Source organism: Alligator mississippiensis, chromosome 3 (assembly GCF_030867095.1).
Source record: "Alligator mississippiensis isolate rAllMis1 chromosome 3, rAllMis1, whole genome shotgun sequence".
NCBI classification, from domain to species: domain Eukaryota; kingdom Metazoa; phylum Chordata; order Crocodylia; family Alligatoridae; genus Alligator; species Alligator mississippiensis.
Window position 1 is genome coordinate 193,139,779 of NC_081826.1, and position 25,801 is coordinate 193,165,579.

At 43.9% G+C, this 25,801-nt stretch overlaps 1 protein-coding gene across 2 annotated transcripts in view; it reads left to right on the forward strand.

Annotated features, from left to right (window-relative positions):
- PGM5 (phosphoglucomutase 5) overlaps positions 1-25,801 on the forward strand; it is a 148,175-nt gene that overhangs the window by 77,105 nt on the left and 45,269 nt on the right. Inside the window, exons 7-9 of one of the 2 annotated variants that reach the window (XM_006261237.4) lie at positions 6,847-6,962; positions 20,055-20,190; positions 23,667-23,850. In XM_006261237.4, the coding sequence (XP_006261299.2) occupies positions 6,847-6,962; positions 20,055-20,190; positions 23,667-23,850 (436 nt within the window). The remainder of the gene's footprint in view (positions 1-6,846; positions 6,963-20,054; positions 20,191-23,666; positions 23,851-25,801) is intronic. The other variant, XM_019478154.2, reaches the window with a different exon arrangement.

Genomic DNA, 25,801 nt, shown 5'->3' on the forward strand with positions numbered 1-25,801 from the left:
CTTGTAAAATGTAAATGTCACTCATTTTAAAGTATTTTTTCTATGATGAATATAGCTGTATGCTGGGAGCAAAAATCAGCTTGATGAAAAGTAGCCTTGATTCCTCTATATACTGAATAATTAAGGTGAAAGTCTTATCATTTGGGCCTCAGTTATCAAGACACTGTCTCAGTGCAGCAAGAGCTAAAAATATTTCATGCAAACCTAAAAAAAGCTTTATACTGCTATCTTACTGGTGTAGTGAACACTTAAGTTGAAACAAGACAGGTAAGTGTACTCTGTGAAGGCTATCCCATTAAATGTCTGAGACGATATTAACCAGAATCCTTCTAGGTTTTTTGTATTCCTCAACATAGTTCATATCCATGGAACACATAAACATAGGCAAATCAAGTGTTCTGTTAGGCATAAACAATGTGGCTTCAGCTCAAGCTGACCAGGAAAATGAGCCGTATATGAAAGAAGTATTCTAAATACAAATGTATTTAAACTATGACATTCAGAGCTGGATTCTGGCTGCTGGTTTGGACCCAGAGAGTGGGGCTATCTCTAATACAGCAAAATGCCATTTTCTTAAATACATGTTTTAAATGTATATCTAATGATTAAAAATAATCATTATGTATAATTATACCTATATATTTAATTATATATAAGCATTACAAAATTAAATTTAAAACATATAAATTTAAAATTCTTAGTCATAATTTGTTCTCAGGAACAAGTGTGGTTGCACTTGAAGAAAGGTATTGACATACTGGAGAAAGCCCAGAAAAGAGCAACAGTAATTATATAGGAAATGATACAGAATAACCTAGGAGGAAAGACTTTGATTTGGTTTGGTTTTAAGGGAGCAGAAGGGAGATTAGTTTGAGAGAAAAGAAAACAAAAGGGAAAAATGATAACATTAAAAAAATATTATAAAAAGGAAAGTCTGCAAGTTGTCTAGGGTAGGACAGGAAGAAAGCTTAATTTACAGCAAAGAAATAGATAATACATTGGAAATAAATTTTCTAACTATCAGGGTAGTGAACAACCAGTACAGGCTACTGAAGGGAGCTGTGGAACATTTTTCATTGGAGGTTTCCGAGAACAGGTTTGACAAACATTGGTCAGGTGTAGTAGAGGTATACTTGATCCTGCCTCAGAGCAGAGGGATAGATATAATGACCCCATGAGGTCCCTTCCAGCCCTACATTTCTATGATTCTGTGAGTATGTCATTGCATCAGACACCCCAGCCACAAAAGCAGTTTGACCATAAAGACATCTATTTTAACCAGCATTCATTCCTGCCTGTGGCAGGGGGTCAGGCTAGATGATCTGTTCAGGTCCCTCCTGACCCTGGCTACTATGAAACCAGCTGGATTAAAGTTGTAACTTCTGCCTTGACTGATAGGAGGGAGGCTGGCTGCTGGCATCTTGTCACAGCTCAGGCTTTTGAGCAAAGCGATGAAGGTGAAATCAATGATGATCTAAGTTACACATCAGTAAGTGGATGTAAGGTGGTGTATTTATGCACCAAAGGAGCAATATAAGGGGAGGACTGTAAGAGGTAAGGTGATCATATGCTCACCTATCACTTGATTTTACTGTTAAGTACTTCAGCCTTCTGATTATGTAAGTTACAGCAGGCTACACTCCCACTAATGTGAAAATTAGACTGCCCTCTCATTGTGGCCCTTCATCTTCAATTGTTGCAATCATCTGCATTAAAATTAAAGGTGTGATTCAGGGTTCATTGCTCAAGCTCTTTTTACTGCTGTGTGGGACATGGATGCTTGAAATTTAACATATGATGCAAGACATTTTCTGCCTTATTATTTGACACTGGAAGTTTGTGGTGAGTTAAATCCTGGTCTCTCAAGTCTGAGGGTAGTGTTATTGTGCCAACCCTGGAAACTAGAAACTGGCACAAGAAGCAAGGGGAAGTTCCTGTTTTTATATAGAAAATCATAGGGGTTGGGGTCACAAGCCAACAGGCCAAGGGGATGAAACACGTAAAAGGTAAAGAAACATCAACAGTCTGGTAACATACACTCAGTACCTTAATTTCCCCTCCCACGCCATGCACACACAGCTCCAGAGGTGTCCCCAAACAAGACTTTAGTCCCTAGAGCACTCAAACAGCAACCTGCAGCTTCCCCCAAGTCTGTTACATTTGAGCAGAGGTTAAAAATCTGTTCCTTATCTCTTGCTGCACTAATTGGCCACCTGCTCAGTTCGTTATAGTGTAGTCTGCCTTATGTGACAGCATATGTTAAAAGCCAATGACATAGTCAATACTGTAAAAGGAGAGGAAGAGAGAGTCCAGCTCAAAAGAATTTGATATCTAAGTGTGGCAGGGCCGGCACAGTGGCACGACCACCCCTCTGACTGCCCTCCCCGGGTAATGCCCGGTTTTTACTGAGACTCCCACCTGCCATAACTTCATGGAAAAGGAATTGGTAGAATTGCCTCTATGAGAACTGATGCCTCACCTGGTCTGGTGTGCCTACCTTATTTGACTTTTCACAGTCTTTATGTATTGGTTGGTGTGACCCTTTGGGGGCTCCTCCACCTCTATACTCCTGCCACAGGCCTCCATTATGTAAGTTACTATGTGGTCCCACAGGACTCTGGCTCCAACTGTAGCATTCACTGAGCATTGGCTTGGTAGGCTTTCCCAGAGAGGCCCTCAGCAAGGCCCTTAGCAGTAAATCTCTGGGTTCATGCGTGGAATCCCCGACAGTTCATTCTCTATGGAAATAAAGAAATGTGAGCAGTCTGGCTGCCTCTCACCCACTTCCAGCATGTGTCTCACGATCTGTTGTCTGGGCCCCTCTCCATTCATTTCTGGCTTCATTTTACCTCTGCCCCATGAGGGATCCAGCCAGTCAGAGATGGCGCTTTCTGTCCGACTGCAGGTCGTGACCCCTGCACAGGGACCCATGTGGGATAAGTTGAGGGCAGGCTCCTTGCTGCCTGGGACGTGATGTTCACCTGGCCTCCGCACATGGTCAGGGCAATTCCTGACTCTGGCCAGGGCTTCCCCACTGGCAGCCAGGTGTCTCTTCCCCAGACTTCCAGGCTGCCTGGTACAAATGGCAAGCACAGTGACATGGTGCCCGACACTCCAGCAGCAGCATCAGTTGCCAGGAGGGACCTTCATCGTCATGCAGATAAGGGAGTGGATGTGAGCAGGGGACTCTCCTCCTGACCCCCTCACCCTGTTACACTAAGTTAGGCTCATAATGACCCAGTTGAGGATCACACCCCATAGTAGTGTCTTCCCATCAAGTTCCCTTCTGTCTTGTTTTCAGTAGATAACTTATAGCCGTTCTTGTTGTTGTTTGAACCTTGGTAAGCATTTTTACTTTTCCAGGAAAAAAATAGTTTATTTGAGTCATGGTGATGTAGATGTCCTTGTTTCTGTATAATGGGGCTGTCAAGATTGCAGCCTATGGGTCAGATCTGGCCCATGAGGGCTTAACATGCAGCCTGCAGGCTCCTGCCTGGCAGCTGTTTTCCCTAGTTACTCCTGCTGTTGCAACAGCCAGGGTCCCTGGGGCAGGGCAGCACAGCACGAGGGGGCCCAGTGAGCCTGCTGCCCACATGTGGCAGTGAGGGGCCTTGCCCTGCTTACACAGTGATGAAGTCCACCTTGCCACAGAACAGGTTGGGTTTCACACTGCCTGTGCAATGGGGAGGCTGTATTGGTCACAGTTGGGGGTCCTGTGGAGACAGTGCAATGTGCAGACCCTGTGGTATGTGGCCTGCACAGTGTGCAGACCAGGTCCTATGACCAGTGCAGCATGTGGGCCCCAGCTGCTCCAACATTGGACAGCCTTGCTGTTCAATGTTATTATATCATAGTAATTCATTTAGTTTTAGAACTGTAATAGATAAATGTGACTAAACTTCGGAAGAAGTTGTCTAGAAAAACAACCTGCCAGTCTTCCAGAGTGGGTATTTGTCACCTTTCTGGCTTCATTGCTGATCACTTCCCTTGACATCTGTTACCACTGGAAGGAAAAATTTTCACAATTTTTCCCTGTATTTCAACTGCTGTTTCATAGCATTTATCCTTTTATCCTTCAATTATTTTGGTTAGCTTTGGTTAGCATGAATAGAAAAGAGAAAAGAAGTCTGAAGGGCAGATTTAATACTTGGAAAATAACCAGGCATTTGTTACTTACTATTGTGGCAGGTAACATGCATGGGTGACTATAACTGAATGAAATGAAAAAGAAACAAATACTTTTTCTGTATATTTTTTCCTTTTTTTCAGTTGTGACTGCTGTTGCCAATTTTGCTGCTTCCTCCTTAGAGTTGATCACTTTTCCCTGTATTTTAGTGTAAATATTTCAAATAGCAAGAAAGAAGAGAATTAAAAAAACACATAAATAGGAAACATAAAGCATATGATCTGACAGAGGTAATCAGGAGTATACGTAATAGCTGAAACCACTTTATATATCATTTTTCTGTAATTTGACTTAATGGAAATTTGGCGGTGCTCCTGTAATTTTAACTGGGACTTCTTTAAAGTGAGGAAGGATCAAAGTACCTTCTGAGGAAAATGCCCCTCTGAGATTTAATTTATAAATATGAAAATGGAGATCTAGATTTGAAATCTTGAAAGCAAAACAGTCCCTTTGCTAGTTAGTTAGGGCCTTGTTGAGCATGATATTTAATATGTGTTACATCTCTGCGGTATTAAAGTTAGAATGTGTTTTGACCACTCATATGGTTATGCTTACTATGATCTCTAACGTAATTGTCAGCCCTGGCACTGCACTGGAGTCCTGAACTACGAATCAGTTGGACGATAGCTAAATACCTGTTAATATGATTTAGAGATACTCCTTCGATGAAAGTCATAACTTTACACTTGAACATGCAAACGCTCATTTTTTAGTGCAGTTAATACATCCTAAGTGCAACATGGGACATGGCTCTTAGAATCAAAAGCTGAGAAATTTTGGGTGATCTTTTCAAAATAATGTAAGGTTTAAGGGTCAGCTTTTTACAGCTATGCTGGTATCCAGCTTTTCTGTGTGCTGGTGTTTGCAAATTTGTATCCTTAGTTACTGTCTTCATTAAGAATTAAGAAAGAAAGATTAATTTTCTCATCTTGACCATTGGTTTCTTCTACAGTATTAGCCCCATAGGTGATGGTCAGTATTATACAAGATATGTCCTCTGCTGCATTTATTATTTATTACTTTAATAAAATGAGCAAGAGAGAGAGATTTTTTAAAACAAAATATGAAAAGGGTTCTCAATTCTACAAATATACAAACATGTACATACCATACTCAGTTGAGTAGCTTTGCATATTGTGAAGTTTCTGGAATATCATGGCCTAACTTGGTATACAGTGGGTGTTTTTAGGGAAATCATACCTTCTATTCTAGCCAGTCATATTGCATATCTTTCTCTGACATTTCTCCTTCTTAAAAAGTGAACATGGAAAATCCCAGACATAGAAGAAACATTATTAATTTGTTAACATTGTGGTCACAGGTTGGGTTTTTTTCCTGCTGAGAATGCTAGTAAAGAGTTATATTAGGGGTAGGCAAGCCCCAGCGGGCATGCCAGAGCATGGCACATGAAAGCATTTACTTGGCACTCACATCTGGAGGAAGGGGCTTGGGCTGCACTGCCACAACAAGGATCAGGTCGCTTGTGGCTCCCCCTCCATCCACCCCAGCACACCAACTTCTTACAAGTTGAGGTTGCAGGTGTTTTTGGGACTCTGCCCAAAAATGGTGCCGACCCCCTGGTTATTTTTGTAATGGTTCTGTTAGCTTGCACATTTACTTATTTATTGTGATTTGTAAAAGAACAGTATTTCTACTCATAGAAATACTATTACAAAATGACACAATTCACATTAAAATCATACAGGGTTTTCATAAAGTCTTTGTGCACTTTTAAATTTTAATAACTTAGCTTGTAGGCACAATAGAAACAATCTGTAAACAGCATTTAAAAGCAAATTTATTAAAGTTTTAGGAAAACTAGAGTACAGAATGCTCGACTTCAACATAAACACCATCCATCACGATACAGTGCTCAGTCTGATCTTTCAACTCCTTGAAAACATTTCCCAGTTGCTCTTAAGTTACTGCACTAATTGCATTGGTGATCCTAGCCCTAAGTTCCACCAAAGAACATGGTTTTGACAAGTAAACTACACTTTTAACATGTCCCCATAAAAAGAAGTCCAGCGGCGACAGGTCAGGTGAATGAGGTGGCCAAGCAATTGGTCCACCTCTGCCTATCCACTTCTCTGGGAAAACATCATTTAGAAACTGTTGAACATTCAGAGGGTAGTGGAACGGAGATCCATCTTACTTAAGAATAAATTTTTTATTACTTATGAAGTCTAGCATTGTGTACTCTAGTTGTCCTAAAACTGCAATACATTTGTTTTTAAATGCCGTTTACAGATTGTTTCTATCATACCTACAACCTAAGTTATTAAAGTTTAAAAGTGCACAAGGACTTTATGAAGACCCTGTATAATAAATCATGTCCATCTCGACAATCTTGATTGACCTGCCACTAGCAAAAGTAGGGGTGCGAAGTTCCCTACATATCTCCAAATGAAAAGATGTGCCTTGTACTGTATCCAGAGGATTAACACATCCAGGTTTTGGGTGAATACCAGAGTCAAAGGGTGGTACCTTTCCATCTCTTTGACTTTGTTTACATAAAAGGACATGTCTAAAATGTACATGAGGTATGACAAGTGCCAGAACATCTCTCAGCTTGAGAGATTTATGGTCAAATCTTGCATCTATGTGTAAAATACTATATGGTCTTAATTAATGGTGGGATTTATTGTGCCTTCTTTTAGGGTGGCAAAGTCAATGAAAGTCCCTGTGTATGAAACACCAACAGGATGGAGATTCTTCTCAAGCCTGATGGATTCTGGACGATGCTCACTTTGTGGAGAAGAAAGCTTTGGCACTGGTAAGTAACCAATAGACAAAACTTCCCATTGATCCTTTGCAACAGTTATTCTCTCTTAGTTTTCTGGACACCAGTAACCTATGGTTCTTAAGTTATGGGTTGGGAGACGCAAAGTCGATTCCATAATAGAGTTGACCAGGAAATTTGGACAGTCTACCTTAAGCCTCTAAATGCTACATGACCAGAGCTGTAAAAAGTCAGCAAAATAGCAGAGTTTCAGTAGTAATAACACTTGAATGGCCTGTTGCTGTCCTTTTTGCCATTCCATACTATAACAGAAGAGGCCCAGAAAACTGTTCTCTGGTCTTACTGTAATGTAAGCTTCTCTTCATAGGGTATCAACAGTGGGATGGGTTTTTGTGTGTGTGCAGATGGTTCTGGTTGAGAACCACTGTCATCATGAGGATCCATGGAGTAATTATATGGCTGTATGTATTAAATTGAACCTGTTGCAGGCATCCTTTCTGATGTTGTCTAATTTTCCAATAATTTGAGTGACAAAACCATCTCTATAATAAAGCTACTTTAAGGTATTCCACTCAGAAGCCAAATTTTTCCAAACAAATTTTACCTCAACTGCCCCAGCAGCCAGTAAAGCCAGCGTGTAGCACACAGGATGCAGAACAAATGAAAAAGCCACCATGAATGCAGAATGGCCAAAGCCATTGTGCAAATATGTAAAGTATGCAGTATGATCTGTAAGTCTTCAGGTTAAAGGTATGTTTGGGATGTGAGAATAACCATTAAAAAGTGTGTGTTTGTCTCTTCTGTATGTTAAGTGGCTGTTCAGGAGTTCCTCATAGGGTAGGGTTTTTTGTTTCTTTTTTAAATTGGCTTATTTGCAAGAATTTTTTTTTCTTGTACTGGGAGTACACCCAGATAATTAAATGCATAGCCTAGCTGGTTAATTATTTTATATTATGGTTTTAATTCTAGGAAGTTATTTGCTGTGTGGAATAACTCCTCTGTTACTACTTTTCAAGGAAAGCAAATACCATGCAATGGAATTTAGGTAACAGCATCATGCTGATTTGATTAGTTAAGCCCAATGATAAATACGTTGGGTTAGTTAAACCACAGATAACCTTCTGATCCCATTACTCATGTTGAACAGAACCTAATTCCATGAATAGTCTCATTGGCTTCAGCAGGATGACTTGTGGAATAAAATACTGTAGTCCCTGTAGGTGTATCAGACCTACAGGTATCAGGTGTATCCCAAGGGGGGTATTGTAAATATTTTAGATTTACCTTTTTGTGAGAAGCCTAAGAATTTGAATTAATAGCAAGACTTTTCTTTTGCTTGGTGTGTAAGTATGGACTAGTTTTCAGAGCAACAGACTGGAAACCTAGACTTCTGGGTTCTCTGCCCATTTCTGCCACTGGTTTGTTTTGTGGCTTTGGGTGAACTTTGCATGGATATTTTTCTAAGGGCAATCATCAAGGTCTTTGAAAGGCCAATGTAGAGAGTAGAGAAAGTAGACATTTTCAAGTAGACTGGGAACTTTGTTTCCTTTCAGAGTATACTCACATTTGCACCTGCGCAAGTTCTCCATATGCTGATACTTCAAGTCGGTGGCTAAACCATGGAATATTCAAGACCCCTCTGCTGTATAATGGTTTCCCATCCATCAAGTGCCAGTTTCCATATTCCTAAACATTGCAGATTCTCCCTCTTGTCAAAAGTCAGTTAACCCATACTTCTGTAACACTCCTGTGGGACACTTGTGATCCCCTAAGACAAAAACATCTTTTTTCAGACCCTGAAACGAGAAAAAAAAAGCCTCATTCCCAAGTGGTAAGGGTACCTGCGTGCCATTTTCAAAGGATCCAAAGGAGTCAGGCATTCAACTTCTATTTTAATGGATTATGCTTAGTAAACTCCATTAGGCTCTTTAGAAAATCCCAATCCATGTGACAAATGGTGTGGTATCTCCCTCCTGCTCTGATATTTATGGTGGATCCACACCAGGGATGGGTCTGAACCTTTGCTCTCTTGTTGTATGGTGCATTCTTGAATTTCAAAGGTATTTAGACAAGTTACAGGGACAAACCAGCCATCTAGGCCTCTCATGCACGGGGAATGTGGCTCCTGGCACATCCATACCAAAGAAGTACAGCTGCAAGCTGACTAGTACCAACCCATAAGCATGGGTCCCAAGGCATACACTGACCCATAATTGGAACAGAGAGGGTATCCTTTCTCAGGATTGGCCCAAGGTACCTTTTATCCAGTCATACCAGTGGTTGATGGTGTCAGGGATGAGCCTGCCCCTCTGTATGACATGTGTCTCACTGAACTCAAGGAAACTCATCTGTCAGACTAGGTGCAGACCTCTCAGACAAGGAAAACACAGTTGCCTCTTCTAGGCTTTACTCTTTCTTACTTTTGGGTTTCCTTCCTGCGGGCTCCACAGCTAGATCATATGCTGCCTCTCTCCCCATTTCTCAATCACCTAGTAATTTTTTTCTCCCCACCAGTGCCTGTACCCACAGCCCTTACCAAATATTCTCCTCTCCAGGCACTCACCAGGTAACAGGTGTGAAAGTCTCCAGGGTGTCCAATTTGTACTTGAGCCAGTAAATTAAAGTCAGATGGTTCTTTGCATCAGTCAGCTTTTGACAAAGTAGGTCCTTATTTCTCTTTGCCTCATTTTCCCTGTCAGTTGAATTTACGTACGTAATCCTGACAAGAGCCAACATGTGATATGGACTTGTATTATGACAAGTCTTTTTCTCTTTAATGTGATGGCCTGGACAGCATTGTTCTTTATCAGTTTCTGCCAGTGGTGGGGATTTGAGTTAACATTAAGACATTGTCCTTCATCATCTCTCTTCAGAGATGTGAAACTTGGCAGTTTCTTAGTTTTCAGCGTATAATATTCAAAGGCATCTACCATCCATTTGGACAAAACAATGACCTTATTACTATGTAAAAGCAGGAGGGGTTTTACAGACCGGCATCTAAATTATCACATTTGTTGTCATACTAGCCTGACAACACCAGAAAGTAAATGGTTGTATGTTCAGTTAATACATAAAACCCAGCTGTAGCTCACAATAATGCAAAGCCCTAGTCTAATAACATGAAGGGATTTTGCTTTAGCCAGTAAATAAAAGCAAATTTTCTGCTATAAAAGGATAAAAGCATTTGAAAATGTCCCATAGGGCTGTATTTCCCAGACTTTGTTTTCTGGCAGCTACTCTTGGAGCTGAACCAGTGCTTGAAAAACTTCTTCCATTTTTGTAGCAGTGTGCTGAGTTTGTCAGCTGAGGTTAGTGACTTGCTGATATTGTGAGTAATGCCCAGAACACAGTTCAGAGAAAGGTGTCAGCAGCAGCAATTATTATCTAAATTTCATCAGCAAACTATTAATCAGAACAAGGAAAGCCGGGTACTTGATTTATTTACCTTTGATTTAAAGCACCCTGGCAAATGCTGCATCTAACTTTTATGTTTTCCTACTTCATCTCCAAACTTTCAGATATCAACAACTCTGGAGGCTTTCTGCTGAAAGCTTACTAGGAAAAAAAAGTTAATGGAGGAGCTGTATGCTGATTTCAATTACCTTTGTGGAAATCTAAAGGAACTCCATTAACTTAAAACGTTCAACAGATCAAAATGACCCCTGAAATCTCAGATTTCTTAAGATAACAGCTAGCTTCAGACCAGTGGAGATAAATTGTAAGACACAAAGGAATTGCAAACAAATATTTCTCCATTAAGTACAAACATTTGTTTCAGTTTGATTTTGCTTTTTAAGACTGCACTTGGAGACCTTAATGCCCCTAGTTGAATTGGCTAGCATAACTTGTGGGAAACCTTGAAGATATTTGGTTGAAAGCACATATTATGATACATATGCTCAGAGGTTTTGATCCTGATTGGGGCCCTAATGGGGTAGGCACTGTACAGACACAAAGTAAAAGGCAGAGACCTTGCCTCAAACAACTTACAATAGCAAAGACATTAGAATAGGAAAATGTTTGCATCGGCTTAGTCTGTTTCCAAGGCCTTTGCTTTCCTGTGATTCTACACAGTGTAAATCAGTATGACAATTTACCTAACTAGTTATGAACAAGAACCCACTACAATCCTTTAAAAAAAATGTTTAATCTGAATCTTGCCATAATACTTTGCTATCTTTTGCCGCTTTTACACTAAGAAACATGTAGAAGGCTAACTTACAAAAAAAGAAAAGCAAGCCAACCATTTGTCCTTCACAAGTCTGATGTAGCAGTTGTCATTGCTGCATTTAAATATAAAGCGGTCATCATGGACAAGTTTGTTGTTTTTAGTCTTGTGCTCCCTTCCTACCTCCCAACCAATCTGTTCATTAAAAGCATAGGCCAGAATGCACTGATGCTTCAGGACTTTTCAAGAGAAGTATTACATGGTGCATGCAAACATGCTATTAGCACAGAGCAATTAACTCCCCATATCGCACCAAAGTTAATTGCTCCCTGGTGCCACGTTTGAACATGCACCCAGGATCGCAGCATGTTGAGCTGGATCAGAGCAGCCTCGGGGGGTCAACCTGCCAGCCCAGGGTTGCTCCAACCTGTCTCAGTGTGTTGTGGAGGGGCTGGCTGGGGCATGAGGGTGCTCTAATGTGGCTCTAGCTGGCAGGCAGCCCCCACATGGAAGCACACTTTTGCCACAGCCAGCCCTGTTAGTGTCTACACACGTGTTGCTGTACACTAAAGAACTCTGCCGTAGGATAAATACTTGCATTTACATGTACTAGCCTGCAACTTAATTAGTTTCCTGCAGCCTAATTATGCCTCACGTATAGACGTTGAGACTTTACTGTGGAGCTAATTAGATGGCTCTGCAGTAAATGTCTCATGTAGATGCACCCACGGAGAATTAATCCTAGGGCTATAGTATGTTGAACTATGAGCTGTGAGTGTGATGGAAGCAGTAGCAGTATCACAGCCCTGGAATACATTTGTGGTGGGAGAAAACTCCCTGGGGTTCATTGTCTAGCTGCATAGGAACCAGACAACCACGGGTAAAGGTTTACTGCAGTATATTTGCTCGAGCAATGACCATTAAGCCAGCAAAGAGGCAAAGTGGTCCCCCCTCAAGGGTGAGGCGATCTTTTATACTTTTTACAACAAGGCAAGACTATAGGGTTAACAAAAGCAATACTTGGGCGGTGCTTTACAAATCTTCATAACAGCATAGTTCTATTAAGCTGAACTAGCACTTTTTAAAAGCTAAAAGTTAAGTAACAGTAACATTATGATACGTTAGCAAGAACTTGCAGTAGTAGATACTTCTTAAGGACACGATCACTGTACTTAGAACAATGGCTTCTTTGTCTTATCTTGTTCCTTGCTGTAGCTGATTTTACAGCACACAGACACAGATTCACTTGCTGCATTTTACTCAGAAAATGCTTAACACAGTTAAAATGATTACTTGACACAAGCAAAGGCTTAGCTATCATTTTGCCTTGTGGTCAGCGGCATTGCTAGTCCACAGGTCATGCCTTGTATTCAGCTGCAAAGCTAATACTTCTTAATAATCCAAATTATTGTTAACTTAACAGTATGCTATCAGAAAACTATTCTATTTCAGGGTAATAACAAACATGCTCACTACACATTTTGTCTGGTCATCTTTCATTTGGAGAAAATAGTGCAGATCTTTATTTGCTCCATGTTTCTCTGCTGATTTTTCTTTTGCATAGAATTACATCCAATGTATAAACCAAAGCAAAAATACCATTAGCAAAGCTGGAGGAACTGAGCTAGCTCAGGCCAAATACTGCAATAGGACTAGAGAGCAAAGATGACTAAGTACACAGAGGTTTTGTAAGGTAAGGACATGTTTAACCAGAAGAAGTGGGGTAATGGTTTTAAAGTTGTGAAAAGAAAAGAAACAAACAAAACAAACATGCAACTAAATAATATGCCAACCCATTGCTGATGGAAATGCTGGGGAAAGGAAAGCAGTGCTAAAAGATAAGGAAACAAAATAAACAGACTTTGAGAAATCCCAAAGGCCCAGTAGGGATTTTACTATAAAAGAAAATACTTCTTGTGTACATAAAAGTATTGTTGCTGCGTTCAGACCAGACTGGTGTTTTTGTCATCGACTTTTAGTTCTGGACAATTTGGATTGCTTCCAGATTTTTCCATCCAGATTTTACCTAGAATTTTTTTCTTCCCTTCCCTTCTTTGAGGGAAGGGAATAAAAAAAAACAGCAGCAAGCTGTATGTCCTCCTGAAGGACATGCAAAGGACAGAGCACATGCCAAAGCCACTAAGTGAATCAGAAGAATGATACATATATACACTCACCCCTCTTCACAGAGATTTATGAGTCTAGGCCTTGCCAGCATAAGGCTTGGAGCATACAGAGACCATTCCACGAATTTCACTGCCCATGTTTCACTGGACCATTTTGGTTTATTAAACGCTTGTGAAAGATTTGTTAAATCTGAATTCATCTTATCTTTGGTTGCTAGTTCAAAGCCTTGTACAGATAACTTGGTATACAGAGCATTTTCCTGAATGAGTAATGTATGCATGTCACTATATAAATCATAATTTCTTGCATTTACCATGACCCTGGATATAATATGCAACCTGTTTTTGAAAGGCATCACAAAGGAAAAAAAGGTCTTACTTAGGTAAGTAACTGAGAAGCAGCAGCTAGGGGAAAAATTTCCTACAGCATCTGCTTTTGCACAGCAATGCAGCTGGAAGGGGCAGCTGTCCTGAAACCAGCCTGCTTGTCCCGCTGCCCTCCTGCCTCGTCCCCATAAACATGCAAACAGACCCAGCCTGCAGCCCATGGGTTGATCTGGGCCAGGGTCACTGACCAGCAATCTGTGCCTGCAGGCTGCACTGTCTGCCATCCACTCTCTGGCTGTGGGAGTGGAGGACGCAGAGTGGAAAATTAGGCAATGGTGGCTGCAGCTCGGCTCTCAGCATCATCCCTATGAACCTTCCCCTTCTGCCAGTGCAGGGATGGGCTGGATCTGGCTATAGACTGACTTCAGCTTTCTATGACCAGGTTACGAAACGCCTGGACACAGGAGGAGGGGTGGATGTCGTATACTTAGACTTCAGGAAGGCCTTCGATACGGTATCCCACCCCATACTGGTGAACAAGTTAAGAGGCTGTGATGTGGATGACTGCACAGTTCGGTGGGTGGCGAATTGGCTAGAGGGTCGCACCCAAAGAGTCGTGGTAGATGGGTCGGTCTCAACCTGGAAGGGTGTGGGCAGTGGGGTCCCGCAGGGTTCGGTCCTTGGACCGATACTCTTTAATGTCTTCATCAGCGACTTGGACGTGGGAGTGAAATGTACTCTGTCCAAGTTTGCAGATGACACAAAGGTATGGGGAGAAGTGGACACGCCGGAGGGCAGGGAACAGCTGCAAGCAGATCTGGATAGGTTGGACAAGTGGGCAGAAAACAACAGGATGCAGTTCAACAAGGAGAAATGCAAAGTGCTGCACCTAGGGAGGAAAAATGTCCAGCACACCTACAGCCTAGGGAATGACCTGCTGGGTGGCACAGAGGTGGAAAGGGATCTTGGAGTCCTAGTGGACTCCAAGATGAACATGAGCCGGCAGTGTGACGAAGCCATCAGAAAAGCCAATGGCACTTTATCGTGCATCAGCAGATGCATGACAAATAGGTCCAGGGAGGTGATACTTCCCCTCTATAGGGCGTTGGTCAGACCGCAGTTGGAGTACTGCGTGCAATTCTGGGCGCCACACTTCAAGAAGGATGCGGATAACCTGGAGAGGGTACAGCGAAGGGCAACTCGTATGGTCAAGGGCCTGCAGACCAAGCCCTACGAGGAGAGACTAGAGAAACTGGACCTTTTCAGCCTCCGCAAGAGAAGGTTGAGAGGCGACCTTGTGGCTGCCTATAAGTTCATCACGGGGGCACAGAAGGGAATTGGTGAGTATTTATTCACCAAGGCACCCCCGGGGGTTACAAGAAACAATGGCCACAAGCTAGTAGAGAGCAGATTTAGACTGGACATAAGGAAGAACTTCTTCACAGTTCGAGTGGCCAAGGTCCGGAACGGGCTCCCAAGGGAGGTGGTGCTCTCCCCTACCCTGGGGGTCTTCAAGAGGAGGTTAGATGAGTATCTAGCTGGGGTCATCTAGACCCAGCACTCTTTCCTGCTTATGCAGGGGGTCGGACTTGATGATCTATTGAGGTCCCTTCCGACCCTAACATCTATGAATCTATGAATCCACATACCAGCCTGGTCTGGTGCAGTGGGTCTGGTGCCATGCACTGGGTTGAGCGCTATGCGCTGAGTCCAGTGTGCAGAATGTGGCCAACCCGGCATGTGCCCCCAGACTCTGCTAGAAATGTAGCCAACCTGGCGCATGATTCCAGATCCAACATGCTGCATCTGGTTGGTGTGTGGGATCAGTCTGTGCCCAAACCCTGCTTCAAAAGAAGGGGAAGGTTTGTAGGGATGGTCCCTGAAGCTGAGCTGTGGCTGCTGCTGCCTGCCTCCCTTCATGCCCTGCATCTCCCACAGCTGAAGAGAAGGCAGTAGCCTTGGCTTCTGCTTGATCAATCATCCTCTCATGTGGACTTGGCATGGCATGTGACCCCAGACCTGATGCCCCAGGTCTGACACCCTGTACCAGGTCTGGCCACAGACAAACCACATGCATCAGCTTGATCTGGCACATGGGATTGTATCATTTGGCTGGGGGAGGGAGGCTTCCCACAGGTTGGGAAATTTGATAGTGGGGGAGCAGTGGCAGCGTTGTCATGGCATCTAGAGCAATGGCAATGAATGCTGCCATCGCCCCTCTGTCACCAAATTCCCAGACCTATGGGGAACTACATTTCTTGCCTATAATATGCACCCTAATTTCTGACAGCATGTTTTGAGGAGGAAAGATGCGTTTTATTTGTGGCAAAACATGGTATTTATTAAATCATGCTGTAAATGGGGAATATGTGACAAAGGAATATGTGATTCGTCATATTGGATCAGATCATGGATGCATTTAGTCACATTTGTTACCAATACCTGTTGAAGTACTTACAGGGCCTGCATCCTCAAAATATCTGAAAGCCTAAACCCCACAACCCCAAGAATTGGTACAGGGAGCTTGCAACAGAATTTCCCACTTTTATATAGGGAATGCTGGGGATTAGGGTCACAAGCCAACAGGCTAGGGAGAGGGGGACAGACATAGGTAAATAAACATTAATATTAAGATACTTGCACTTAGGATCTGGGTAACAGGAAGCAAAGAGTGACACTGTGGTGCAATCATCCAGGAACAGGTAACCAGTAGAAAACACTAACACTGGGATATATGCACTTGAGAACCTTAAGCCCTCCCACAGCTCCAGAGGGCTCCAAACAATTCTGTCTTCCCATAAAACACATAACTGCTATCTGCCCAGGCTCCACATCTGAGACCCACTGATGCAGCGTGCGCTGCCGCTCCTTCCAAACTCTTTTGCTGTACGTCTGTCTCTCCCTGCTGCGGTGACCTGCACTCCTATGCTGCTGCTTCTGCTCCCCCTTTCTGCCTTCTGGGAGTTGTAGTGCACATTGCAGTCCATTCCTTCAGTCCTCCAGAGGCTTCTGGGAGTTGCAGTTCATACTGCAGTTCCTTCCTCCAGTCCTCTGGAGACTTCTAGGCATTGTAGTTCACGTTACAATGTCGCAGTACATTACATTCAACATCACAGTATATTACAATATTTAAAGTTTTAGTGAAAGACACTCAGCAATACCGTCCAGCTCATAATGATATACATTATTGAGTTGACAGGGAGGTTACTTATTCTTCAGGCAAATACTTAATTCTCTGAGGAATGAGATTTGCTTCCCTTTATGGTCTGAAATCGCAGAACTGTAAGTGTTCATAAAATTATCCTGCCCTTTTTATTCTTTTTCATTTTTATTCTTATTGTTTATATTTATCCTTTGGTGGCATCCAGATTCTAATCAAGGGAAACAAGTGTATGGTGGCTGATGCTGCTGTTGTAGCAGCACTTGGAGCACCTAAACAGGACTGGTGCCAGGGGTGGATATAGGGTGGGTGCAATGATGTAGTTGCATAGCCTTTTTGATTCCTGTTCCACCCAAACTTTAAAATCAACTGCCTGGGAGAGACTCTGGCATTTCTATTCAGGTAGTGCTAGGAGAGTCAAATGACTTCATGGCTCATTATCATCTCTGATTCCTGTTAATCTCTCTCCACTCCACAGGTGTTAACAACCCTGTCTCATTTTTAATGGTCTTGATGTTTCACTATTCAAACTATCCTTTCTTCTGCAATTTTGCTGTCTGTTAGCCGTTCCTGGTAATGCATTTCTTATGTCACAGCCCTGCAGGCTGTTTTTAGCTCTAGGTAAGCACCTTAACTCAAGTATGGTAATATTAACTCAGGTGTAGAAATGAAGTATTTGAAGCTCGGTCAAGATGTTAAAGAAGGCTAGATTTTGTTGTGTGACTCTGAATAAGAGATGTATAGTGCTAGCCCCTGCAATATTAGTAAAGCTTCTAGTTTCTCCTTAACTAGAAATAACGTGTCAAGGTCTGTGTGATTATATTCCACATCATCTGTATCCTCCTTTTCAAAATCCTAGATCCACCCATGACTGTGCTCAGTGTGGTGAGCACTGTAGTAAAAGACACTTCCTGCTTCTGGAAGCTCAGTCTTTACTGTCAAGTAGAGAATGAATGGCAGAAGAAAGTCGGTATTGTTACCAGCATGCTGGCCACTGTGCAAATGCATTAGTTCCTGTCCCAAACAGCTGTCAAATCCAATAACAATATCTGACTCACCGACCTTGTATCTTAGTGAGCTTAATGGAAGGAGCATAAAATGCATGAGGGAAGATTTCTTTCCCTCCCCCTCTGCCACTCCCCCCCAAAAAATCAACTTTTGCATGTCATGCCTTTCTGATGGTTTCATCTACCTAGTCTTGATTATAGTAGTAAGGTGGTTATTTATATTTAGCTTCCTCATTTCTGTTTAATAATGTGAAACAGCCTTTAAATATTTCACATAAGGGTCTGAAGTTCCCACATCATTTGAGCTGAACAGAGAGAGGTGAGGTGCTACCTCTTGTTACACTGATAGTGACTGTTTTCTGCAAGTTTGCATTAATTGTGTTGTAGCTGCAGTACATCACTTTACATTGAGACCATGTATGCTTTCACACACACAATTTAGATTATATAGGATATTATTAATAACAGCAAAATTGCAGAATATTCTTGGTAGGGCAAGATTCGTAGTTTGTTTGTTTTTACCTGCAGACAGTTATATACCCTCTCTGATGTCAAGGTTGCGTTGCTTTTCATCTGGGGGATTTTGCTATGTGTGTTTTAATGGCATATAGATTCTACAAGCAGGAACAATACAGGTAGAAAGTGCAATGATTTTATAAAGCGGGTATAGCTTTTTTGCTCTCAGCAAGCCTAACAAATAAACTACTGTGTGTGTCGGGGGGCAGCCTTTTTGGCAGGCATGCCACAAATTAGCCCTACACATGACCCGAGTGCCACTCCAATCCCTTTCCTCTGTCTGATTTGCTGCTCTGCTTTCTGCTCCCTGCTCTTTGCCCCCTGCCTCATCTCCTGATCTGCTTTCTGCTCCCTGCCCTATCTGCTGGAGTACTTGGCTGTCCCTCCCTGATGTGCCATGTACCACTCACAGAATCAGCCCATGGTACTTATGCTGAAGGTTGGCCACCCCTGCCCTACATGATTAACCTCAATTTTATTTTTGTTATTGCCTTGACAATATTGACAGCAATTGATGATATATCTGTTGAGAAACTGGAGTTTAAACTTAGCACCTTCATCCCATGGTACCCTTGTCACTTCTTAGATTTGTCTCTCTGGTCAAACTTTGTACTCTGTTAGAGTCAGATTTTCTGAAATTTCTCATCTGTATCAACTTTGCTGCAAGCATCTTAGGTCTCATTTCATGGTTATTTCGTTAGAATACATTTCTTTGTGATTTCTCCATACTGCCGCTGCTTCCTGCCTCCACTCCAGAGGGTGAGACAGTGCAGTACTCTGTGCGGGGAGCTGAGGGTGATACCAGAGCTAGCTTGTAGGGGGTGAATGATCATGCCCATGCAGTGCAGAGGTGTGGGGTGGCTCCATGCAGTGGGAGGGGTGCCTACACAGGCATATGGTGCAGTGGTGGAGGGTTGCACAGTGGAGCAGTGGTACCCACATGGGCATGAAGTGCAGAGGGGGAGGTGGTAAAAGCTTCCATGTGGTTCACAGCCCCTAGTGGTGCAGCTCCTGGAGCATTTGGCACCTGAGGGCTTAGAGGTTAGACACAGCCCTGGCCTAGGGGTTAGCAGTCTCACTGGGTGGGAGGGAAGACTTAAGCTCAAGTCCCTACTCTGGTTGATAAAGTTGAAGGACTTGAACCTCAATCTCACATGCCAGGAGAGTGCTATATCACTGGGCTACAGGATATCCTAGGTGAGTCCCCTGAACACTGACCTAATAACTGTTCTGTGATGCGCCTCCCTTTGTTTCTGCTTTTTATCCTGGAAGGTCTAGTTTGGTTTCTGAAGTACAGCAGGAATTTCAAACATCTCAAAAACTTTTGTGGGACAGGAAAACAGTATCCCATCCCTGACCCGTGACTTTGGGACATCTGGGGAGACGTGAAGGTGCAGTTGACTTCTCATTTAAAATACTCCTGTTAATGACCAGAATTTTGCACATCAGAGCCAATCCTGGGAAACAATGCCAGATGTGTAAACATAGTCTTTAAATTGAGCAGGAATCACAATGGTTAAAAATATAAATCCATTTATAGTGCTTATATCCAGCTAATTGTCCATCTCTCTCTCTTAAATCTAAGTAATGTGTATTGTCATATATAATATGGGTGTGTGTATACCTCCCACTAGGCATTTGTTTTGGCTGTCAGTCTGGAAAATATCAGCATTATTAAGCATAAGGAGAATGTATTTCTGATTACTGTATCTGTCTAAATCATGAAATTAAAGGAACAGCTGCTCTGTGCTTCCCATCTATTGTTTGCAGCCTGTATTGTTACTTAGCAGATACTTCAAATAATGTAATGTTTCTATTAAGGATCTGACCACATTCGAGAGAAGGATGGACTCTGGGCTGTGCTAGTGTGGCTTTCAATCCTCGCTGCTCGAAAGCAGAGTGTGGAAGAGATTGTCAGAGACCACTGGACAAAATTTGGTCGCCACTACTATTGCAGGTAAGAGTAATGATTATAGGACACAAGAGGCTATGTAGTCCTTTGGACAGTTCTGGTTCAAGTGTGGCTTGTTTAGCTTTGTTCACTGTAAGTATGGCTGCATGTTTAGCAGCACTTGAGGCATTCATCAGGCATGCACACAGAATGAAATCTTCCATAAATTTATGACCATTCCCTCTTTGAGGATTCTGTTAAAGTCATTTGCTTAATGAAAAGTCAGCACAAAAGTTTCATTTATGGTGTATGAACAGTTAGATTTCACTAACACTAAATGGCTGAAATATTCAATGTTTACCCTTTCAGAACGAATAGTGGGGTTTAGTGGTCTAAGCCTTAGCTTGTAACTTGTACTAGCTTGCATATGGAAGCAAAAGTCTAAATCCCAGCCCTAGCAAGCTTCACTCAGCTCTTCATTTTTTCAGCATAGATAAATTGAGTGCTAGGAGCTTTATTGTAGGTAGACCCAGTTGACAGGACTGCACCCACCCCATCTGCTCTTTTTATGGGTGAAAGTTCCTGAATAATTCCCATTTACCCAGAGTTTGAACCATGTGCTGCACCCTGGGCAGCAGTGGCAGCAAGGGCTGGGCCATCTGTGGTGCCTAAAGTAGCTGGATTGGCAGCAACGGCAGTGGCTGTTTATGCAGTCCCTCTTTGTGGGTACCTGGGGGTGGTGCCACCCATCACTTGTTATACTACTGCATATACCTCTGTATGAGACCTCAGAGTAGAACTGAAGTGGGTAAATTTTGCCCAGTGGAAATTAAGCAGCTGTCAAAGAATATAATCAGTGCCCACAATGCTCCCTCTGACCTAGCGGATCTCTTGTCAACCTTGCCCTTTTTTCTTGATGCAGTTTGGATCTCAATAGTAACAAAGTTCATACCCAACCACAATGTTCATTAGATGTCAGCCCTTTTCTTTCAGGGCTGTCACTTTCTTTTCTGCAAGGAAAAAGTGTGAGGGAATTCTAACCCACACTCCCTTCTGGGTTCCAGTCAGAAAACCCTTTTCAAGCAGCCAAGGACTGCATTTTATGATCCCTCAGTGCTTCTGTGAGCTGATTCCTGCTTTTCCTGATTATCAGTCTTTCTCACAACATTAATCCTGTAGCTTCTCCCACCCTCTTGCTCTGAAGCATTCCCATCTGCTGTTCCTTTCTCCGCAGTCCCTCAATCACAACTGGGGAGATAATAAATTAGTCCTGCCCCTCCATTAACTTTCTGGACTGTGAAGTCTCATGAAGTCTCATCACAGCAGCCCATAATACTTTTTGCATAAGCGTTGTCACTCAGAACACTCCCCAAAGATCCTTCTCCCTCCTCAAGCTATTGAGCATGCAAGGTGCCAGTTGGTTGTTGCCTGACACTTCCAAGCTGGCTCCATACTAATGATGCTATTCGTATGTGTCGCAGGGAGAGACAAACGGGGGGACAAAAAAAGGTCAAGGGGGGAACCCCAGGAGCAGAGGTCGGGGGACGAACTGAAGGAAAAAAGTAAAATTAAGAAAGAGTACTCACCTGCAGCGAAACCTGCGGCGAAGCAGGAGCACTGGGAGGAACCTGTGTGAGCCATCAGCCACGCTTTCATACAGCTGCGGCCAGCCGGTGACATCAGCAGCAACTACCGGTCGGCGGGGATAAAGAGGACAGCCCCCAAAGAGGCAGGTGGGAACAAATGCCGGGAGAAACCCCAGCCGGAGGGGTCTGCCAGTGGCTCGGAGCAGAGCGAGCGGAGCGAGAAACGGTGATCCCCAACAGAAGAGGATCCGACGCCTCACGCGGCAAGGACAGAGCCACTGACGGCGGCGAAGGTAAACCCGCACTCGGGGCAGGAGCTCCGGTGCGGAGAAAGGAGGGGAAGGAAGACAGAGGCTGGAGAGACTCCGAGCCCGGCAGCCTCCGCAGAGAAGGGGGAGGCAGTGGTCCACGCTCCAGCTTCCAAACATGTGGGACGGTGGAGGGACCTGGGGGACCCGAAGGTACACCCGAGGGAGAGCGACGATACTGAGAAGGCCCAGAGAGAGGGCAGCACCTTTGAGAAGGCCCAGAGAGAGGGCAGCCATACTGAGAAGGCCCAGAAAGAGGGCAACATTAACGAAAAGGCCCAGAGAGAGAGAGGGCAATGTTACGCGGGGCCAAAGGAGCCAAGACGAGAGAGACCAGGGATAACCCTGAGGTCTCGTGACCACGGGGGGGAGCTTTAGATAGCCCCTAAGCGGGAAGGGGGTGCTGGGAGGACAGGAGTGGGCCCTGGAGGCCAGATATGAGTACTGAGGTATATCTCGGGCAAGGTAGGAACACGCGGTGCTGGTGGAGGGTTTTTTTGTAAAGTATTTTGTGTTTCCCCAAGTCAGGAGGGGTTGAGTGTAGAGGGAAGAGAGGCAAACTGGGGGGAGAGGTGCGCCTAAGGATTAGGAGACATCCATCATGTGGGAGAGTGGCCGCAGGACCAACAGTGGCTCGCCAGGCTGGGTATAGGGCGAGGTAGAGGGGAGGTGGAGCCTCGCAGAAGACCACCGGAGGAATGAGTGGCCAGCAAGGGAGCCTGAGCAGTACTAAGCCCCCCCACTGAAGAAGATTCCAAGTTATGGCAGGTGAGAAAGGGGTGGACTGCGTCATGAGTAAACACCTCCTCGAAGGACCACCTGCGACGGTAGGGCAGATACTGGTGTGCACCCGGATCCAAGTCACGCGGGACATGATGTTGGAGGCCAGGCGGGCACAGTGTGGTTTGTTACACATAATAGGAATCTGTCAAGTTAAACTGTGTCATCTTTGAATAGTGTGTATTGTGCTAATAACCTCTTAAAATGTAGCATGAAAAGGTGCATCTCTTGTGTTGTTGGCTTCTGCTGACTCACTGAAGCAAGTGGTTTGAATCAGAACTATGGGGGAACATAATTTTCTCTTAAAGTGATTACATGGATACTCATGTTTAATGCAACTTGGGGTTTGGTTGCACAAGCTGTTTTGTACTAGGCACTTTGGGAGTTTGTACATGGGGTCCAGGAGGGGAGGGTGATTTAATTAGAACAGCCCTGAGAGTGTCTCATGTATCAGCATCCCTACACTTAAAAATGGAGGTGGGGGTGCTTTAACTAAAACGCGTTCAACAAGTTTTAGCTAAAGTGCCCCCACCACTATTTTTAAGCATGGGGCGCTGATACACAACATACTGGAGTCTGATGGAGTGCAGGAATTACCATGCTCCAGCAGATTCGATTAATCACACACGCAATTAATTGATTAATCAAGTCTGCTCCAACACGCTGTAATTAGTGCATTGGAGCAGCCTCACTGCTCATGCATAGGCACCCTTTGATTGCCCAGGTAGTTTTTCATGTCTGTAGTAAATTCCTAATGGTTGAGTATACCATGCTCTGTGAAAAAAGAGCCTTTCTTTTGCTTATATAGTGTATATATTTAGCGTATATATTTATTTTTGGGTTTTTTCTTTTAATTTTTACATGCAAGATTTGATTATGAAGCATTGGATCCCAGAACAGCATATTTCATAATGAGAGATCTGGAAGCTTTGATCACTGACAAGTCATTCAGTCATCAGCAGTTTGCTGTTGGGAACAATATCTACAGTGTGGAAAAAACAGACAGCTTTGAATATATGGATCCTGTAGATGGCACTGTGACCAAAAGACAGGTATGAAGAACGTAATTTTTCCAAAGATCATGGGTGTGTGATGGGAAACCAGTAAAGTTTTACAAATGATATACACTATTTTATGCATTTTTCAGCTGTGATTTTCTTTGGTTAGTGTTAATTTATATGGTGGTACATTACAGTACTTATCCCTCATTTAAGAGTAGCCTGAATTAGAATTATACTTTGCTCTTTCTTAATTTATTTTTTGATTTGACAAGGCACTTCATAAATGATAACACATTTGCCATGAAGCCATGGTCATGCCATTCTGTTCAAGTCTTTATAGTTTGCATTCATCACTGAATCCAGATGATACAAATAATCCACCACCCGTTGAGACGCTCTCTTTGCATGTATTGTTGGTGCAACAAGATATGTTCCTGTTGTCATATCAAAGCCAAGTGGAAAATCACTGGCATAATCAGATTTTGCCTCTTTAAAAACTGAATTTTGATTTTTATTTCAAATGTCTTTTCTCACTCTTACTATTTGTCATTCTTGCCCAATTCTGCAGTTCAAATAAAAATAAAGATTGCTTTACTTTAAAAATGAATGTTTAAAATATTATAGGGCCAGTTTTCAGATAACTTCTAAAACTGGGCCCCCAAAATCAGTAGGCACATGTTTCTATGATACATTTAAAAAAAAAAGCATTCTAAAATTTTTAGGGTAGAGTCTGTCTCTTTGGGTGTGTGTGTGTGTGTGTGTGTGTACTACTAGCCAATTACCCATCATAAATGATGGATTTCAAAGGGGTGTTTACATGGCTGGCCCCGAAGGGTGGCCCTGCCCCTGGCTATTCTGTTGCCCCTCATTGGAAAGCCACAGCCCCCCCAGCCCTGCTGCTGCCTCTCCATCCCAACTCACTGACCCCATCCCTGCCAGTGCCCCTCACTTACCAAGCTGCAGCACCCTGCCCCCCTGGGCCATGATGGTGCCCCTCACTCCTGACCTGCAGGCTCCCACCCCCATCCCTGCTGGTGCCCCTCACTCCTGAACCACAGCCCCCTGGTGCCACCAGTGACCTGCCTTTCCAACCCATAGTCCCCACCCCGGTGCACCACACTCCTAAGCCACAGCCCTCCCAGCCCTGCTGCTGCCCCTCACTCTCAGCCCACTGACCCCAGCCCTGCCAGTGCCCCTCAATCACCAAATTGTAGTACCCTGCCCCCACATCCCTGCTGGTGCCCTGCACTCCTAACCCACAGCCCCCAGTGTTGCCAGTGACCTACATTCCCAACCCACAGTCCCTCACCCTGTGATGCCCTTTACTGCCAGAGGGGCCCCATCTGTCCCCGTTCTGACCAGGCCAGAGCGCGGCTCTGATTTATGCAGGTGGTGGCAGAACATGTCTGGCCCCAGCACGGGCTGGAGGAAAGCGGAGGAGATGCTTCTGGCACTTCTTGCCTTGGAAAGAGGCTGCTGCACCACACCAGGTAGCTTGGCCATGGCCCCCTCCCCCTTCCATTACCCCACATGCCCTCCCAGCATCTCGTGGCTGCTTGGTCCCTGCGAGCACAGGCCCTGGCCCTTGTGCTGCCGGGCCTGCTCCCCCCACCCCACTTCTGGTCCAGGGCCTCGCCTCCCCACTCCAGGGCCTTGCCTCCCCACTCCATTGCTGCTGCCTCCAGGTAGCAGGGCTTGGGGGGGGTGGGGCAGGCCAGCGGTGCTGGTCTCACCCCCCTGCTTCATTGCCGCTGCCTCCAGGCCCCCCACTCCATCCCCTTCCTCCCCACCATCATGGCAGCACTTGGCCACACCGCTGCCGCTGTTGCCTGTCCAGGACAGCCAGTCAGAGTGTGAATAAAGCATTACAGACAGACAGACTAAGGCTTTTATATATATAGAATAGATATACATACAAGCTTTTATATATATAGAATATATATACATACACACACACACGCGCGCGCGCGTGTGTGTGTGTATTCTATATATATATAAAAGC